This window comes from Zingiber officinale, chromosome 5B, assembly GCF_018446385.1.
Source record: "Zingiber officinale cultivar Zhangliang chromosome 5B, Zo_v1.1, whole genome shotgun sequence".
In the NCBI taxonomy this organism is placed as follows: Eukaryota; Viridiplantae; Streptophyta; class Magnoliopsida; order Zingiberales; family Zingiberaceae; genus Zingiber; species Zingiber officinale.
The window spans coordinates 11,698,914-11,717,796 of NC_055995.1; the positions used below are offsets into that span (position 1 = coordinate 11,698,914).

General features: G+C 44.0%; 2 protein-coding genes across 2 annotated transcripts; both read right to left on the minus strand.

Annotated features, from left to right (window-relative positions):
• Positions 1–2,242: 2,242 nt before the first annotated feature.
• On the minus strand, positions 2,243–3,223 carry LOC121986503 (proline-rich receptor-like protein kinase PERK10). The gene has a single exon (XM_042540471.1). It carries the CDS (start codon positions 3,221–3,223, stop codon positions 2,243–2,245), a length of 981 nt encoding a protein of 326 aa, XP_042396405.1.
• Positions 3,224–12,811: 9,588 nt separating this feature from the next.
• Positions 12,812–14,041, minus strand: LOC121986504 (F-box/kelch-repeat protein At3g61590-like). The gene has a single exon (XM_042540472.1). The coding sequence runs from the start codon at positions 14,039–14,041 to the stop codon at positions 12,812–12,814; it is 1,230 nt and encodes a 409-aa protein (XP_042396406.1).
• Positions 14,042–18,883: the final 4,842 nt, after the last annotated feature.

Here is an 18,883-nt window from a genome sequence, read left to right on the forward strand (position 1 = left end):
TATAATTTTCTGTAATTTTTACTATAATTTTTACAATTTTTATGAGTAAAATTCCCGGCGGTTCAGTTTAGCAGGTTTTCGGGCGCAATCGCGAAACGAATCCCCTTGCGGGGCCAGGGGCAGTGCCCCTACCTGCGATCTAACCATCGCGAGTATTCCTTAGCGATCCTACAGCGCCTTAGCCCGCTGTCCCAAAAAGATTTGGGGCGAAACCTTGCCGTTTCGGAAAAAACTTCTCGGTAGTCGAAGCCTATAAGTGTCGAAACACTTGTACTTCGCTTCTACGAAAAAAATACCCATAAAAACTATAAAAATAGGAAATTCACAGAATATTACAGAACTTCTATTTTCATAAAAATACAAAATAAACTCGTACAAGACTTCGCACGTGGCTCTGATACCACTGTTGGACTTTTCGGGCCGCGAAAACTGCTTTTTCGCGTCGCGGAAACCCCGAAACCCCCGTCACTGGATCCGTGCGAAGAATAAAAAATTTCGAAAAAAAACCTTCGAGTATGAGTTTACTAACTCTAGATTTACATTAGAGTTCTAGATGGTTAAGAGTTTTTACCCTTGATGCGCGCCCTTCGCGAATCCCACTCGTCCAAGGTGTCGGATCTCAAGATTGTCAAAGTAGACAATCCTCTACACGTATCCACACGAACAAAAGAGGGAGAAAACCAAACTAAAGTGTGCTAGCACCTTAGTAGGGTTCGGCCAAGGTAGGATGAGAGGGAGAGAAGAAAGAGCTCAAGGAAGAAGAAGATAGAATGAATGCCTTAAATGAAAAAATTCATTCTCTTTCATTTTGAGTGGCCGGCCACAATTGTAACTCCCTTACAATTAATGTGGCCGACCACATTAAATGGAAAGGGGTTTGTAACCTCCATGATGTGACACACATATGTGCTAGCTTTGATGATGTGACACATCATCATTAGTCCTCCTATTGCCAACTCACAAATGAGGTGGCAAATGGTTAAATCAAACTTGACCTTTTATCTTCCTTCTCAAGTCAAGTCAAACTTGACCAAATCTCTCTCATGGTTGATCTAATCTAACCATTTGATTCAAACCAACTTAATATAATGAATCTAATTCATTTAATTAAATTGATTCAATGAGTCATAATCTAAATTAGACTCATTGAACATATGAATCAACTTGAGTCCAACTCAATTAGCCTAACTTGGATTACTCTTAATCCAATTTGGTTCAATACATTAACCTAATCCTCTTGGTTCATCATATGAACCTAATCTCCATCTAATTGTCCTTAGTGTGTGACCCTATAGGTTCTTGTAACATTGGCAATGCCCCTAAACCCATTTAGGAGCATAAGTAATGAGCGGTATCTAGCAACACATCATTACTACCCAAGTTACAAGAATGTTGAGATCCAACATCACCTTGTGACTACTAATTGTGACTCCTCACAATATATGACAAGTGTCCTTCTATCCTAGACATCTAGATTGATCAATGTGAGGCATAGACCGTGTTATCCTCTGACCAATCTAAATCTTGAACTCCAAGTAGACTCACTAAATCAAATGAGCTCAATATCTCATATTGACTCATTTGGGCATGACCATGCACTTCGTGGTCTCACTCTATCAAAACTATTAATGTCACTCCCGTCATATAGGAGGGATAGATCCCATCTATATCACTCACATCCCTCCGCATAATTTGTTACATACCCAGTAATCGCCTTTATAATCCACCTAGTTACGGGTGACGTTTGACGAAACCAAAGTACATAACTCCTTATGTAGGGATCCATGGTGACTTCAGGTCTAAGGACTAGTATTCATACTAATAGCCACATGAGAAAGTATATGACACTCATATAACAATCCATGATACTTTCTCATGGCGGGTCATTCAGTATATATTCTCCAATGCATACCCATGTGTCAACTTGATATCTCTATATCCATGACTTGTGAGATCAAGTCATCGAGTTGACCTACATGCTAGTCTTATTGCATTAACATTGTCCCTGAATGTTAATACTCGACTAGGAATGATTAAGAGTAGTGTTCCCTATATCATCTCACTATCGATCCAATTGATTGATATAGGTAAGAACCTTCTACTCAAGGATGCTATTATACTTAGTTTATTTGGCACCAATACAAATAAGTATAATAACCAAAACAAATGCCTTTATTTATATAAGAATATGATACAACAAGTCCATAATACAATCATCAAATGATTTGCTCTAGGGTTCTAACTAACACCTAGTACATAAAGGAAATATCTGATAAGAGCGAGGAGGATAATAGTTGCTGGGATCATCGAAGCTTACCTTGATATACAGCTCTGAGAATCTATCCATTTGGGCAGGTAGCAGTAAGAGTTTCATCTGCTGCATACTTTCTTCCCATAAAGTGGCCAAAAGACCTTTCAACGTAAGGAAGCTGGTGGGAACATCTTGCCGTGACCTTAACCCAGCCTCAAAAGGGGCAGTGGTATGATAATGGTGATGAATAGGTGGCGGTGGTTGTGAAGGTCCAGCAACTGAGCTAGAAGGAGCTGAAGGGGGCACATGAGAAGGCTCTGGAGGCGAGGCAGCTGGGGAAGGGCGATGTGAGGGGCTAGCTTCAGTGCTCGGATGTTGTTGCGAGGTGGAAGGTTGAGCCAGCGGAGGCTTGGCCGGAGCCTTAGGTGGATCCAGAGGAGCATCTGCCTGGTTCGGGATAGGAGTAGTGGTTGCAACCGGAGGCGAAGGAGGGGTTGCAACCGGAGGCAAAGGAGGAGGAACAGCGGAAGAGCCTGAGTCTTGGCTAGGATGGGGGGTCCTGCGGCGAAGTCTCTGAGCCAAAGGCCGATCATCCGAATCAGAATCTTTTGAAGGCAATCGAACCCTACGCCGAGAAGTAGAGGGGGTATCACGACTCAAGCGGTCATTGGCAGAACGTGCCAGACGAGCCACCTGAGAGGCTTCTCTGAAGGCAGGGTTGGCATAGGTTACATTGGCTGATCTGCGACCGCAGCCAAGACCAGAGCTAGAAGTCAGTCGGGAAAGATTAGTTGATTGAAGAGGCGTCGAGGCGGATGGTCGGGTTGTAGGCGAGGGTCGGGGATGAACAGGAGCGCCAGGCCGGGATGTAGACAAAGTCCTGGGACGATCAAAGGAGGTAGATCGGGCAGTAGATGAGACTCTGCGGGGAAGACGGGGGTCAGGGATTTGCAGTGGTAGCCATACCGACATGGGTCGAAGTCGAGTAAGGGAGCGATCTCCTTTCTAAAATAACTCGACTGCGCCGCATTATTTCCATATCACTTATAGGAAGAGGTTGAACCTCTGAGGCACGGGTTAAAACATCAGCTGTACAAGACAGAGTGTGGGGTCAGCTATAGTAGGTAAAACAAAATGCATGAGGTTATAAAAGAATCAAAAGAGAAGCTTACCCAGGGAGTGAGGTGTTTCAGAAGTAAGATAGCTCAGACGGAAATATGACAACAATTCCTCAGACAATATGCGCGTTAAGTTCAGTTGTCATCCTGCTAAGCGAGATGAAGCCTCTATATAGGAGGTATCAAGGTGAAAATCCCCTAGTGGCGAGATCGGGGGAAGTGACGATTGCCATTGCAGGGGCCATTCTACCTCATGGGGAAATCGAATGAAGAAGAACTTGCTCCGCCAGTTCGTTCCAGAAGGCTGTAGGGGTGAGAAAAAAGCAGTCCGAAGGCGCAGCTGGAAGCAAAATGAGCCTTCTTCCTGCTAGCGAAGGATGAAGAAGCAGTGGAACAAAGGGGTAGACCAGGATAGCTCGCATACGTCGCAGAGTACTACAAATCCACAGAGGAGCCTTATAGAATTCGGCGTCAGTTGTCCCAGGGGAATTTTGAAGTGGCGGCATACGTCAAAAAAGAAGGGGGGAAGAGGAAGATGAAGGCCGACCATAAACTGTTCTTTAAAGAAGGTGCAATATTCATCGGGAGGAGCGAAAAATTGGTGCACTCCGGTGGGGATGATCACATGTGTGTTATGCGTAACTTCGTAGGTATATCGCAGATCATCTTGGTCTAGTTCGTCAAAAGTGGATGAGCCAGGAAAATACGTCGCCGCCAGAGAAGACAGAAGAGAGGAGGATGCCATGTGAAAAGAAACAGAACGAGAAGAAATCAAGCAAGAAGCTACTGAACCAAAATAGAGGTTTAAGCGCAACGATGGATTTAAGAGGGAAAAAGAAGAAGTCGAGGAAAAGGTGACAGGTAGAAGTGAGGGGGAAGTATTTATAGCCGCTGGGCAGAGGGGCAATTTAGTCAGTTATCATCTACCGGTCCACAACAATTGGCGGGAGTAAAGAGGACCGATGGATCTTCTTTGAAAATAACGCCCAAGGGTATATCTGGAAAAGTGTCGGCACGAAGTACGAGGAGATAGGTTTCGGGAAAAGACGCAACAATTATAAGTGTCTTATGAACTCTTAACCCTCGCTTTCTCACTCTAGTCTTAACCCTCGCTTTCCCGCTCTGGTATTATCCTGTACTGGATTAAGTTGGAAAAAGAAGACCGGGTGTGTGGTTGAGCCTGGCCGGTCAGCAAGGAAAGGAGAGTGAAATAGGTCGGGGTAAGGAAGTGAGCCCTGACCGGGGTCAGCTAACACTTGAACCAGAAGGTCGAAGTACACCTTCCTATCGCCGCGATCCATATCGGTTGGGAAACATACAAGGTAATAAGAAACTAAATAGCTAAGGGGAGTTCAAAAACTAGCAGTCATGTCATAGCCTATCATAAAAAAGTTAAAGGGTCCTATATAATAACTAGTTATGACATACGAGAATCGTAGACAATATTTTAGTTACATAGACACATCAAAGTTCATCATACATTGCCACATCAGAGTTCAGCATCAGTGGGAGATGAGGGGAGAAGAAAGAGGTCGTCGTTATCCTTGAAGGAAGGATACGACCCGGCTGGAAGCTCGTTCATCAGGCGAGCAGTGTCCAAGAAGTTTTCCGAAGGGGCAGAGCGAAGCAGACCCTACTTAAACATTTGACGAGCCCCGCCGGCCGCGCCGCAGCATAGCATAAGGTTCATCAAACCTCCTATCTTCCTCAAAAAGAAAGGAGATGAGACGTAGGATAACATATACGCTCTCAGACGACAAGCTTCACCTGCCTGATAATTTGCCAGCTCTACCCGGGCCTTCTCAGCATCGGCTTGGGCCAAAGCCAAATCTTTTTGACTCTGGGAAGCATTCTCCTGAGCCTTCAAAAGATCGGTCTGCAGTGATTTGATTGTAGTTTGGCTGGCCTCCCAATGACTTTGGATAGCCTGCTCCCGATCGGCGTTGGAGGCTAGTTGACCCTGAACATCGGTTAAGTTTTTCTGAAGAGTCTCTCGAGTTTCTTGTAGACTCTTCAGATCAGAGGATAGAGTGGTCAACCGAGCGTCCTTCTCATCCAATTCAACCACGAGCGAGCGACGCTGCTCCCCCTCAGAGGCCAGCTTGGACTCGCTGGTCTTCAGAGCCACCTCTAAGGTCTTTATCTTGTCAAAAGCAGCATGGGAAATGTTTCGGGCGAACTCTGCAGACTCCCCAATCAATCGAAGATACCTCGCCAGGTCCCCGGGTGTCGGGTTGAGTGGATCACGAGGTGTAAGCGGCAACTCCAATTCTTGAAGGCGAGTCTTCAGTACCTCATGCTCCCTCTGCAAATTGGCTGCATATTGAATCACACTCAGGCTGGCGGAGCAGGCCTGCATAAGACGCAGAGGGAAGGATTATAAGGAGTTCTGGAGAAAGAGTCCTGAGAAAAGAAAAACTCACAGAAATTATTTGGCAAGAGGCGTGATCCAGTCCCTCCATCGGCAGATTGTTCCAAAATCTTCGATTGCCTGATCGCCAGGACGTGGCTAACTCGCCCTGCAGCTGAACCAAGCCAACAGCGGGAGGAGCCTCTTCTGCAGCTTCTTCAGCGGCATCAGGCTTGGTGGAGGAGGGCAGGCGCCAAGAGATGGTGAAGATATACTTTTTGGGGATTTTGCCCTGGGATCGAGAGGTGGAGGCCGGAGTGGCTACAGGAAGCGAGGCGGACACAGTTGCCAAGCACCCGGGCTGGTCCATTACGGGAAAGGGGAGCTGCCCGGGAGAGAAGGCCTGAGCGGGAACAGTGGCCTGCTCGAGAGACAGAGCCCGAACGGGTGTCGGGGCTGATATTCTGGGCGACAAGGTGGGAACCTCTGGTCCAAGAGCAATCTCCCGGTCAGGTGTAACAGCCTTGGTCTCTAAAGATTGAGAGGCTACGGATGAATGCTGGCCAGGAGGAAGAGGCGAAGGAGACGCCTGAACCGCGGGAATAACCCTCTTCCTTTTGCGCTGGAGGCGTTGTCGTTTAGCGGGAGGGGGAGAAGCGGCTCGTTCTTCTTCAGCCTGTTCTAATGAGGCAAGGTCTTCCATTGAGGCAACATCCAAGGGAAGAGTGGGGGAAGCTTCCGCCCGGGCTGGTGCAGGAGGGGCAGACTGTGAGGAAGTTGCTAAGCCCTGTTTAAGCTCCATACTTAGGGCTTTCAAAACAGCAAGAGATTGTTGTTTTATATTTGAAGAATAGGTCCGGAGCATAGCAGCCTCTGCAAAGTGAAAGAGAGATACCTTAGTTAGCGAAGAATAGCAAGAAGGAAAACAGGGTCTTACCTAATGGAGCCGATATCTCTGCAGGAACTGGGCTGAGCTCGAAAGAATACAAAAAGCCTTCCAATAGTATTATAGACAAGCGAACGCTCACGCCTTGTAGTTTTTCTGAAGCGGCGTCGTAGGAAGACTGATGTTGGTGCACAGGGAGATTAGTAGGAATGTCAAAGCGCCATTGGGTTGGCTCGACCAAGGGCTCAGGTAGTCTAGCAAAGAAAAAATGAGATTTCCAACCTTTGTTGGAAGAGGGCATGTCAGAGAAGAATTTATAACAAGGTCTAGCTTGCACCATAATACCCCTGGTTCAGATCGTTTGAAGGAATAAAAATGATGAAATAGCTGAACGGTCAAAGGGGATTTGATATATGCGACACAGAATGACGGTGCCACATATAGCTCTGAAGAAGTTGCGAGCAAATTGAGAAGGGTAGATACCAAAGTATTGGCTCAGGGAGGAGATGAACGGATGTATGAGAAAACGAAGGCCTCCTAGAAGCTGGTCTTTGAAATAGTTATAAAGCCTTCAGGAGGGGATGCAGGATGTTCGCTGGATGTGGGGACTCGAAGTTCATAATCCTCGTTAAGTTTCAGGTTAGACCGGACTACTGATAGGTCATGGTCGTTTATGTCAAAAATGTAATAAGAGTACCAGAAGGAGGCCTTACCGTCCGCCATTATCAAAGTGAGGAAGGTTGAAGAAGAAGTCAGTCGAAAGGGGAAGAACACCAGGCGTAAAGAGTCGAGAAGGGGAAAGGCTAAGGCACCAGGGACAACAAAACAGCGAGGCAGCGAAGGCAGTCGAAATGCTCAAGGCGACGACGACGGACTACCTTTAGGGCTTATAAAGTGGGTTTTCCTAGGGAATATCGAAAGATGAGTCGAGTATATTTTTGGGTAAAGCGCCCAATGTCGTCCGATCATAGAACGACATACTCTTGTGAGGAGTCGTGTACAAAGAGGAGTTAAATCGGCGGCGTCATACGACATAAGCAATAAAGGCGTGGGACAGATGTCACCCCCCTAGAAAGCGTATTAATGATAGACGTGATAAGGAAATCATGAGAGAAAGCGGGCATACGGAAGCGTCTGACATGCGATTTTCTAGGGAAGCGGCGAAGAAAATTGAAGGGAAATAAATTTGAATGTTGCAAGGCTACACGACGTCATTTTCCTGAGGGCTGAGTAAGATTTTAATATTTTTTATCTTCACAATACGTCTGATACTGTATATCTCTTAACTGCAGACAGGGTCAAAGCGGTCCCTTCAAGCAATCCCTGGTCGAGAACTCACCCCCAGGTCGGCAACATCTGTTCCCGAATGGGCTTTCCTAAGAAGTCCCGGTCGGCTATCCCAGACTCTCGCCCAGTGCGAGTTATAAGTGAGCATGACTCTCACACCCAAAGACTTTCCCAGTCGGTTGCCCCAGACTCTCGCCCCAGTGCGAGTTATAAGTGAGCATGACTCTCACGCCCAACGACCTTCCCGGTCGGTTGTCCCAGACTCTCGCCCTAGTGCGAGTTATAAGTGAGCATGACTCTCACGCCCAACGACCTTCCCAGTTGGTTGTCCCAGACTCTCGCCCCAGTGCGAGTTATAAGTAAGCATGACTCTCACGCCCAACGACCTTCCTGGTCGGTTGTCCCATACTCTCGCCCCAGTGCGAGTTATAAGTGAGCATGACTCTCACGCCCAACGACCTTCCCGGTCGGTTGTCCCAGACTCTCGCCCCAGTGCGAGTTATAAGTGAGCATGACTCTCACGCCCAACGACCTTCCCGGTCGGCTGTCCCAGACTCTCGCCCCAGTGCGAGTTATAAGTGAGCATGACTCTCACGCCCAACGACCTTCCCGGTCGGCTGTCCCAGACTCTCACCCCAGTGCGAGTTATAAGTGAGCATGACTCTCACGCCCAACGACCTTCCCGGTCGGTCATCCCAGACTCTCAACCCAGGGCGAGTTATAAGTGAGCATGACTCTCACACCCAACGACCTTCCCGGTCGGTTGTCCCAGACTCTCGCCCACGTGCGAGTTATAAGTGAGTCATGCTCTCACGCCCAACGACCTTCCCGGTCGGTGCAATGATTTTCTCGGTCAGCACTCCTTATATTTGCCGAAGCAAAATACAACAAGCCAAGTTCTCGTGCCTGACTGGTCAGTAAGCCATATTTCCAGGGTTTCTGCTAAATATGAAATTTCGTAGGCACATTCTCACGCCCAATGACCTTCCCGGTCGGCTGTCCCAGACTCTCGCCCCAGTGCGAGTTATAAGTGAGCATGACTCTCACGCCCAACGACCTTCCCGGTCGGTTGTCCTAGACTCTCGCCCGCATGTGAGTTATAAGTGAGTCATGCTCTCACGCCCAACGACCTTCCCGGTCGGTGCAATGATTTTCTCGGTCAGCACTCCTTATATTTGCCGAAGCAAAATACAACAAGCCAAGTTCTCGTGCCTGACTGGTCAGTAAGCCATATTTCCAGGGTTTCTGCTAAATATGAAATTTCGTAGGCACATTCTCAAGTGTCTCAGTTGCTCCGACCTGGGGATCATATGTTTGGAGGTAAGAGGAAGGTGGGGTAAGCAAGTTATCTTTATTATTTTTATTAGAAATATCAAGAAAAATACAGGTGCTTTATAGAAACATATCAACACCAGAACCAGAGGGCAGGGGGCTACATCCTGAACGAAATCCAAGAAGCATGTTTTTATTTCATTAACAAGAGGAACATTTTTTAAGGGTTTACATTGCTACCAGATCCAGAGGCTTAATCCTTCCTAGACAGATGAGCTTGAGCTCTAGTTAGATCTTCCTTGATAAGATCGATAGCGCGCTTCAGTCGCTCAATAGTCTCATCTTTAATCCGTCCTTCCTCTTTCAGGAGAGCCACCTCGTCCTCATGTTTCATCTTCAAATAGATAATGTAGTGAGCCTGGCTCTGGATGTCCGATTGAGCTTTCAGCTTGAGAGCAATTTCAGCCCGGGTTTGGGATTTGGGGGCCAACCAGAGGTTTTCCATTTCATGAGCAAGGGACGCTTGAAGATCTTTGCTCGCTGTCATCTCCAACAAGGCTTCCTCTTTCTGAGCCAATAGTTCCGTCAGATGGGCAATTTGCCGAAGCAAAGAAGCAGGTTTGTTGGATTCTGTTGCAGGTTCCATAGGGGCTTAATGCTCTATTAACAAGAGGATAGCTTGAGGCAAAGAGGGGAAAGGTATATTCGGACCTTTTATAAGGAAGGAGAAGGTGAAGGGATTTCCTCGGAACTTGAGTTGACGCTTGGAAACCAGTGTTAACAAGAGGATAGCTTGAGGCAAAGAGGGGAAAGGTATATTCGGACCTTTTATAAGAAAGGAGAAGGTGAAGGGATTTCCTCGGAACTTGAGTTGATGCTTGGAAACCAGTGTAGCATTTATAGGAGAAGAGTAGGCTTGGAAATTAGAGAATCAATATACACACAGAACAATCCCGTTTATCTCCTAAGACGGTGAGAAATTCTGAAGAAGATAGACAGGAAACAGGCCGGCAGAGGATGCGAGAACTAGGTCAGGTAACAAAGGGACTTGGGTCTAGTCAGTCGGACTAGAACCTCCTTCGACTAGACTTGAGGGGGAGGCTTGTGATACGGTGCATGATGGTGGGGTCAGTAAGATGATGTGGTTAGGGGTCAAGACCACAGGAAGGTCAAGAGTCAAGATTACGTGCAGGTCAGAAGTCAATTTTACGTGGAGGTCATAAGTCCAGCCCCCGTGGAGGTCAGAAGTCAAGCTCACGTGGAGGTCAGAAGTCTAGCCCCCATGGAGGTCAGAAGTCAAACTTACGTGGAGGTCAGAAGTCTAGTCTCCGTGGACGTCAGAAGTCAAGCTTGCGTAGCCACGGTCAAAGTCTCAGCTTACGGGGCAGTCGAAGGAGAGGATTGCAAGTTGGACCAGATCCAGCCTCGATAGCAATCAAGAACTGAGCTCACAGGCCAGGTATAGTGGATAACTGGGCTTACGGGCCAGGTACAGCTAAGGACTGAGCCCACAGGCCAGGTAGGGCTCACAGGCTAGGTACAGCTAAGGACTTAGCCCACAGGCCAGATAAAGGCTAGGAAAGGAAGGCCTCTGGCGCAGAACAGACCTGGCATACAGGTCGGAATGTACAAGCCATGGATAACTGACGACAGAAGCAGGTCGGAATACAGACCTGGTGTACAGGTCGAAACGTACAAGCCATGGATAACAGCGGACAGAAGTAGGTCGGGATACAGGCCTGGCATACAGGTCAGAACGTACAAGCCATGAATAACAGCGGACAGAAACAGGTCGGGATACAGGCCTGGCGCATAAGTCGGGGCGTACGAACCATGGATAACAATGGATAGAAGTAGGTCGTGATACAGGCTTGGCGTACAGGTCGGAATGTACAAGTCATGGATAACAATATACAGATGCGGGTCGGGATACAGGCCTGGCGTGCAGGTCGGGACGTACAAGCCATGGATAGCAGCGGATAAAAGCAGGTCGAGATACAGGCCGGGTGTACAGGTCGAAATGTACAAGCCATGGATAACAATATACAGAGGCGGATCGGAATACAGACTGGCGTACAGGTCAGAACGTACAAGCCATAGATAACAATATATAGATGTGGGTTGGAATACAGACCTGACGTATAGGTCAGGAAGTACAAACCAGGGATTATGAAGGGCAGAAGCGGGTCGGTTTACAGACCTAGCTTACAAGCTTGGACTTATATCCTCACGGCATGGGATAAAGGGATCGAAGAGCACAGGTCGGAATTCAAGATTAGCGGAAGCAGACCGATGCACACAGGTCAGGATTTATAGCCTTATGGCTTAGGATACGTAGATCGATAAAACGTACAGGTCGGGATGTGCTAGCCAAGGAAACAGGTCAGGATTTATGTCCTCATGGTCCGAGATAAAGCAAAGTTGGAGGCAGGCATACAGGTCGGGACAAATAAAGTCAGACGTAGAGCCTGGAATTAGGGATAAACAAAACCGAACTAAGGTATACAGGACGCGACATGTAAAGCTAATAAGAGACAAGACCGATCAGGGTGAGCAATATGAGATGCATAGGACAAGGTTCAAGGTACAAGTCTGGAGGCGACGTTAGATCGGGGTTATCAAGATATCAGAACGAGGTTAGCAAGTGTAAAGGTCCAGCGTAGCATTCATGAGCGAAAGATGCCAGGCACTACAGGACAAGCAAGCAAGAGAATTATAACTGCCTGTCCCTTATACAGGTACGCTCACTCGTCATTTTCTTACTCGTCTTTACTTTTCATACTTTCTTTGTGCTTCTAGGGAAAAGGTACCTGACTTGAGCGTCGGAGGGCCTGATCCAGGGACTTTTTCCCTGGTTTCTGGTCTTTAACGACTCGTGGGCTCGTCTGAGTGTGCGCAGAGCTCTAGCGTCATCGTTCCGGTCATCATCCTTCATCATTCGCCCGTGTGAACCCTTTTGGAGGGTGCCAGGTAGAGCGGACTCCGCAGCGACTTTCCGTCAACTCCCAGTATATCAAGGCCCGCCTTCATCTGACTCAACTTCCGGACGAGATCAGATGTGTTAAATAAAATAAATTTTCATAGTTCAATAAGAAATTTTTAAAAAGAACTAAGATAAAAGAGTGATTAAAAGATGACAGGACCATAATAGAGAAATTTCTCCCTTACTAAAACTAAAATGGTATAAGATTTCGCTGTTGCTAATTTGGCTTTTTTTCCCAAAGTAAACTTTCATAAATAGTCTTCAATTTAGTCATGATTACTTTTTCATGAGATGACAAAGATGCTTGAAATGCTATGTTTGCAATGCTACGCACCGTCCCTAGTTTCCTTGGGGCGGTGCGATGGTTAAGACATGTGTTAAGTCCGAGCATATTTTCCCTCATTCCTTGACCATCTATACTAATGACTAATAGTTATCCGTGATTTACCATCTCTGTTTTGACCTAGGGACGGATTGACAGGGCTCAGAAAAGAGCGAATCATTTTTTGTCATATGTAATTCAACTTATTCATTTCTGTATCTCATACACAGATGATCAAAATCTTAGCAGATAATAAAAATTTCTTTCTTAAATAAAACAAGATGAAACTAAAAAATTATTTTTTGTCGAGTTGTAAATTAAATGAAGCATGCGGCAGAGAGATCAAGAGGAGACATCGAGCCTCGGTTCAAAGCAGAAGCCGCAGTAAAATAGGGACTCCGGTCCTTTGTAGATGTCCAACTGCTCAAGGTAGGGGTGACTCGACCATTTCCACACCTTCTGCCTCATGTCGAAGGTCAGTAGTGCCGGCCACATTGATGAGTGCATGAAGAGGAAGTCGCCGACGCCGCAGCAGCAGAAAAACTTCTTGAACATGGAGATGGGCATTTGAGCCACTTCCCGCCATGTCCTATCCTCGAGTTCCAAAATCACCACTCCCTCGTGCGGGCAAAAGTCGCTCATGCCGACCATGACCAATTTGTTTGACAGGTTGATCAACCCAGCACAGACAAAAGGGTATGGCGTAGGAATAGATTCTTCAAGCAGAGATTGAATGCCAGAGGGCGGCTTCATGAGGTCGAACGCCATTAAGTGCGAGGCGAACAGATCCTGATGTCTCATGAAGTAGTAGAGCACGCCGTCGCATATGACGGCCTCGTAGCCGCCTATCCAGAGGCCGACGTCTTGGGCGAAGGGAGTGGCCCATGATTTCGTCATCGATTGGTACATGTGGACCGATAAGTGCCATTGATTGGACTTCATGTGGACTGATGAGTGCCATTGCTTGGACTTCCCTGGCAATTGCTGGGTGTGGGTGCACTGGGCGACGACCACGGTGTAGCCGCGCGTGCGGCGGTCGAACGACAAGGCAAGCGCGATGAAGTGGGGGGAAGAGCAGGCGGGGACTTGAGGAAGCTGCTTCCAGTCTCTCTTGATGGGATTGCCGACCAATAAGCGGCTTCCGTCATTAGGGTTCATCAAGCAGACCAGGCCGCAGGAGGAGGAAGTGCACCAGATGCCCTTTTCTAAGCGGGGGAAGTCGAAGTTGCACCACCGGAGGAGACAAGGGTCATACATGATGCCCGAGAAGGCACAGTCGTTAAAGAAGGATCTGAAGAACAATGGCTTCTGTGGCGCCATCATCTCCCACGACATCGGAGGGTAGGAGTGAACCACCTCATACCACCGTTTGCACACGATGCTCAATTTGATGATGTTGGCGATGGGCAACAAGGAGAGCACCTTTTGGAGGAGTTCGTCAGGTAAAATGGCGTCCCACGACAGCAATGTTCCCTCCTCCTCCTCCTCGCCGGCACTATCTCTAGGCATCGTCCTGATCTCTGCAACCTCGTGGGAATGGGATAACTCTCCTCTATTCTGAGAATCCTCCATGAAGAAGACAAGACCGTAAACTTGTACCCGGTAAAAAATAAAAACCTCACTGAATCAATAGCAGAAAAAAATAAATAATCTTAAATTTCTGCGTCGGAATGATACAAAACCTAATAGAAGTTGCGAACTTTTATTCATCGATCTCTTCTTCTTCCCATTGAATAAGCCGTTCCCTCCTTAAGAAATTGTAGATATACTATTACTTTGTTTTTATTAATATATAAGTTTAGGACATGCTCCTCATTAAATAAAAAAGGTAATATATAATTAATATAGGAAAATAGAAAAGATCAATATATATAAGATATTTTTTTAATACCCTAATTTTTTTTTCCTTTTAATCTATAGAAATAAAATTTAATAATTAAAACATAAAAATATAATTATATTAGAAAGCGAATAATTTCTTTCTAAAAAAAATTAATATGAATAAGGAAATACATTGGCATAAAAAAATAATGATCAAACAATAAACTAGCAATTAATTTATTAAAAAGGGGTGATATGCTATAGGAGACTTTTCTCTTTAATAAAAAACGCGCTTAAGAATATTGTCTAATTAAAAAGTAAGCTTGTCTATTTAGATGAGTTTGAATTTTTACCAGTGCTTTCTAATTTATTTTAATGACTAATAAAATTTTTTTATTAATCATCTTCAGAATTAATCAACTCGAAATATTTATATTAAAAAAATAGTAATAACTGAGAATACCCTCCACCTTACAAATACATTATCTTTTGGTTTAGGAAAATAAAAATTAGTTAAGTCATCAAGTTTTTTAATCCGTGGAATTTTGTATAAAAGGCATTTTATTTTATTAAATTAATTAGGATTTTATAAAAAAAAAATACCGGCTAATTTAGGACAATCAACCTGACTCTATAAAAGTTTCTATTGACTATAAAGAATAAATCAGAAATTATTTAAAAGATTATCATTCTTAAATTCATTTTTCATTAGAAAAAAATCTCCTATAATATATTATAGTTAAAATTTAAATCTTAAATTTCCTTAGCGCCTAACTATTCCATCATTATTTGAGACATAATAAATCGTATTATTAAACTATATAAAAAAAAGTTGATTGAGATGAAATATAATAGACAACAAATTTTATTAATATAATTTGTATTTTTCTTTTTTCCTTGGATAAGCATCAATAAATTTTTTCCGATGGCGTCTTCTTCACTTCTTCCCTTTCAAAAAGCATAGAAAAGGCTTACAACTTTATTTATTTATTTACATTTTCTTCTATTTTTATCTATATAAACACATTATTATTTCCTTTCTAGATAAGTAATTAATATTTCACGTTATGCATGATTTTTGTTTTTTTTAAATCTCCAATTAAATTAAAAATATTTAATTAATAATTGAAACTAAATCCAAAAGTTATGATAAGAAATAGACCAGAGCAAAATTTCCATATTTCATGTCAAATAGACCATAGCAAATGACTGTATTCTTAATGTCATACATTTTTTGACTTAAAAATGTTGAATCAAAAAGTTAAAACTTAAAAGTATCTCGCATATACAGAAATTAATTAAAATTAGAGAAATTTTCCATTGCAAAAAGTTTTCTATCATTTACTTAATTAAAAATTTAATGGAGTTAGAAATCATATTCCTTCAACACAGATAAATTTCCTAAAAATATTTAACCCCACAGAAAGTTAAAGAAAGGAAAAGTAAATATAAGGAAATCATGTAAATATCCCTAAACCCTCCCTTTTCTGCTTCCTCATTCGTTGACTCCTTCATTGAATGGTCGATTTCTCCTTCTCATCTGTGGACTCTTCTTCTTCCTCCTTTTTCGTCAATCCCTCTTTTTCTCTTTTATGACTGCACTATTTTTTTTCATTTTTTTCGAATTAAGTTTTCCTGCTATGTGATTGTAGTAAGTTTGGATCTTACTGATTTTTATTTTCATTTTCATTTTAAATTAAATTGTGTGGGATATTTAAGACCATCGTTTCCTTTAAAAGTTAAATATGATGACCAGAACAATTAGAATGGTTCCTCAAAAAACTCAGGTTCCTCATCGCACTGTTTCTTTTGTTGGTGTCAAGAAATTATTCGAAATACAACTGTGCAGAAACTGATTTGTTGAGCAAGAGATAGAGCAGAGCAGAGTGGTTTCCAACGGGCACCATTCATAAATCTTTTCTGGTAAGCACAATTGAAAGTTTGAGCACTGTATACGAACAATCGTTACTTCTTGGAGACTATTAGTCGACTAAATTAATCACTACAGAAATTATAATTATGAGATTCTCATAAACACCATTAATTAACTTGATTTATGGATGACTCAACTTTAATCATTACAACTTTTATTAGTTTTTGTTATCAAGGATGTAGAATTTATTATAGTAGTCTATTTTTATTGTTTATCTTTCCTCTTAAGCAATTGAGATAGACTCTCATTTTTGTCATTTCGATATAAGGACGACCGGTCCAAGAGTTGATCAGACTTGAAGGATGTAGTGCTCCACTAGTACCTTCTTATAAGGGTGGTTGTACAACTCCTATTATTACTGTGGAGGTTACAAGAGACTATTCATATATATGTAATGACAGAAGATTCCTTGGAAATAGACTATACACCTTCCATTACCCAATTTCTTCTGACACCGAATTTTCATTGTTGCCTCATTATTACGGAAGTTATGAGATATGATATAAAAGGGGAGCTTTTCTCCGTTGGCGAGGTACACTTTAATAAGCAGCATTACGCTCAAACGCATGATTATTACTATTTTTTTAGTGCATTTGGTACTAATGATCAAACCTAAGTTTTGATGCAATGATAAGTAGATTAAAATTAGATGTGTTGTGTGATCTAACCTTTCTACCAAATATGCAAGACTTGACTGTCCTTATACAAGGTTGAAATCTAGCTATGTCTGGAGGACTTGATAACTGGTGTAGAAGTTCAGATAGGTCAAGAAGTGACTTGATATATGATGAGAAGTTCGGTTGGGTCCGCAGGACATGAAAGCTGGCCAAAGTCCAGTTGGATCTGTAGACCTGACAACTTGTGTGAAGACTTGGTAGACCAAGGTAGAGTTGAGCGACTCTGTATGGTAAGTAAGGTAAATCACTAGACGAGAGTGTTTCAGTGAGGATGAGTCTCAATTAGAGACTTTATATGCAGGTCCAATTTATGTCCATTTTAGAAATCTAAACTGAGACAATGATTAGTTCCTGGTCTTGGAAAGATAAGAACTAATTAATAATGTTATTTTATAATTACTAACTCTCTTTTGAGGGTTACACTTTGCTTTTGAATTAACATATTGTTGCAGGAGTTAGAAAGAAAAATCAGCCTTGATGAACAGTGCTCAAGGTGCTTTTGGTGCTGCTGAAGGCGCCTTGGAGGCTTGTCCGAAGCCTGTGCAGAAGGGCACGAAGGTACCTTCCATGCGAAGGAAGGGTCCTAAAAGCTTGGCTGTCACGCCCCGAGGAGTCCCTGTCCGAAGAAATTTCGACAGCACCTCTCCTGTACGAGTGACAATCTGAAACTTTCTACAATGCCCTCTGGGCCACAACAACACGGCCGGAACAATAATAATAATAATATACATCACACATCCAAACATCCACGCAATTTAATAGTGAACAACTAAAGCAATGATAAGAAGACTCAAAAACAACCCTACTCAACAACACCAATAAAGCTCAAAGCATATTTCCTACTCCACTACACTCACAAAGCACAAATCCGATGGATTAAATCCACTCACCTCTTCTGCCGTCTAGGCAGACATGCAGTAAAACAAATCCGAATGAAAGTCATCGACAATATCCATATAGTAAACTGATACAAGTCCAGATGTATCAAAACAGCACAAGTCTAATAAAGGAGAAAAAGCCAAAAGACTAACAACGTCCTCGTGGACTGCAGGGGACTAGCGTCTGGAACTCTCCGGACAGCATCAACCCGAAAATAGCAACGGAGGAGGGTGTGAGTCCAACACTCAGCGGGTAACAACTGATATGCATAATAAAGAAAATGACAACCAACACTAATCATGCGTACAGTCTCCTGAATACAAGAAGGATAAATGCAACTGAATAAAGCAGGAGAAAACTGTACTAACCAGGACCTGAGTATAAGTATAACAAGGTCGTCAGACCGAGAGTGTCATAAATCCTGTATGCATGTCAAACATATGCATACATCCAAATGCAGCAAATAAATGCAGTAAACATAAACAATAAATGCATCAATGCGTATGATGCCAATGATGCGTCCTGGTCACCCCTGACGCCAGTCAGCCATCTCACACACAATGGTGAGACTGAGTGCGTAGGGCTGTGACAACCGTGCACTCTGACATCACTACCCCTGATGAGTGACCGAGTGGACAGGATGCTGTCGGAGTACACCTATCCTCCTACCCCAAATCATAAATGGGGGAGCTCAATGCTCTCATCTCCCGGTACATGGTGACGGGGAGGAAATCTCTGACGGCTACCACGCTGCGTTACACTACCTATGAGCGGACCAACGGAGCCAAACAAAGTCCAACCGCCTGCCGGCTACCACGCTGCTACACTAAACCAGCGGAGCCAAACAGAGCAGAACCGTCTGCCGACTACCACGCTGAGTCACCAGACCAACGGAGCTAAACAACAGAACTGCCACACACTTGTCTGATATACCACTAACCCATGAGTGGTGGTGTGTACAGATACATGTAACTGGCGATGTGCTCGACAATAATGGAGTAGACGATCGCACAACATGCAATCATGCGAGATGATGCATGACACTAAACATGACAATATCCTGAACAGCATAGCAATATCCATATAAATATATATAATGTATAC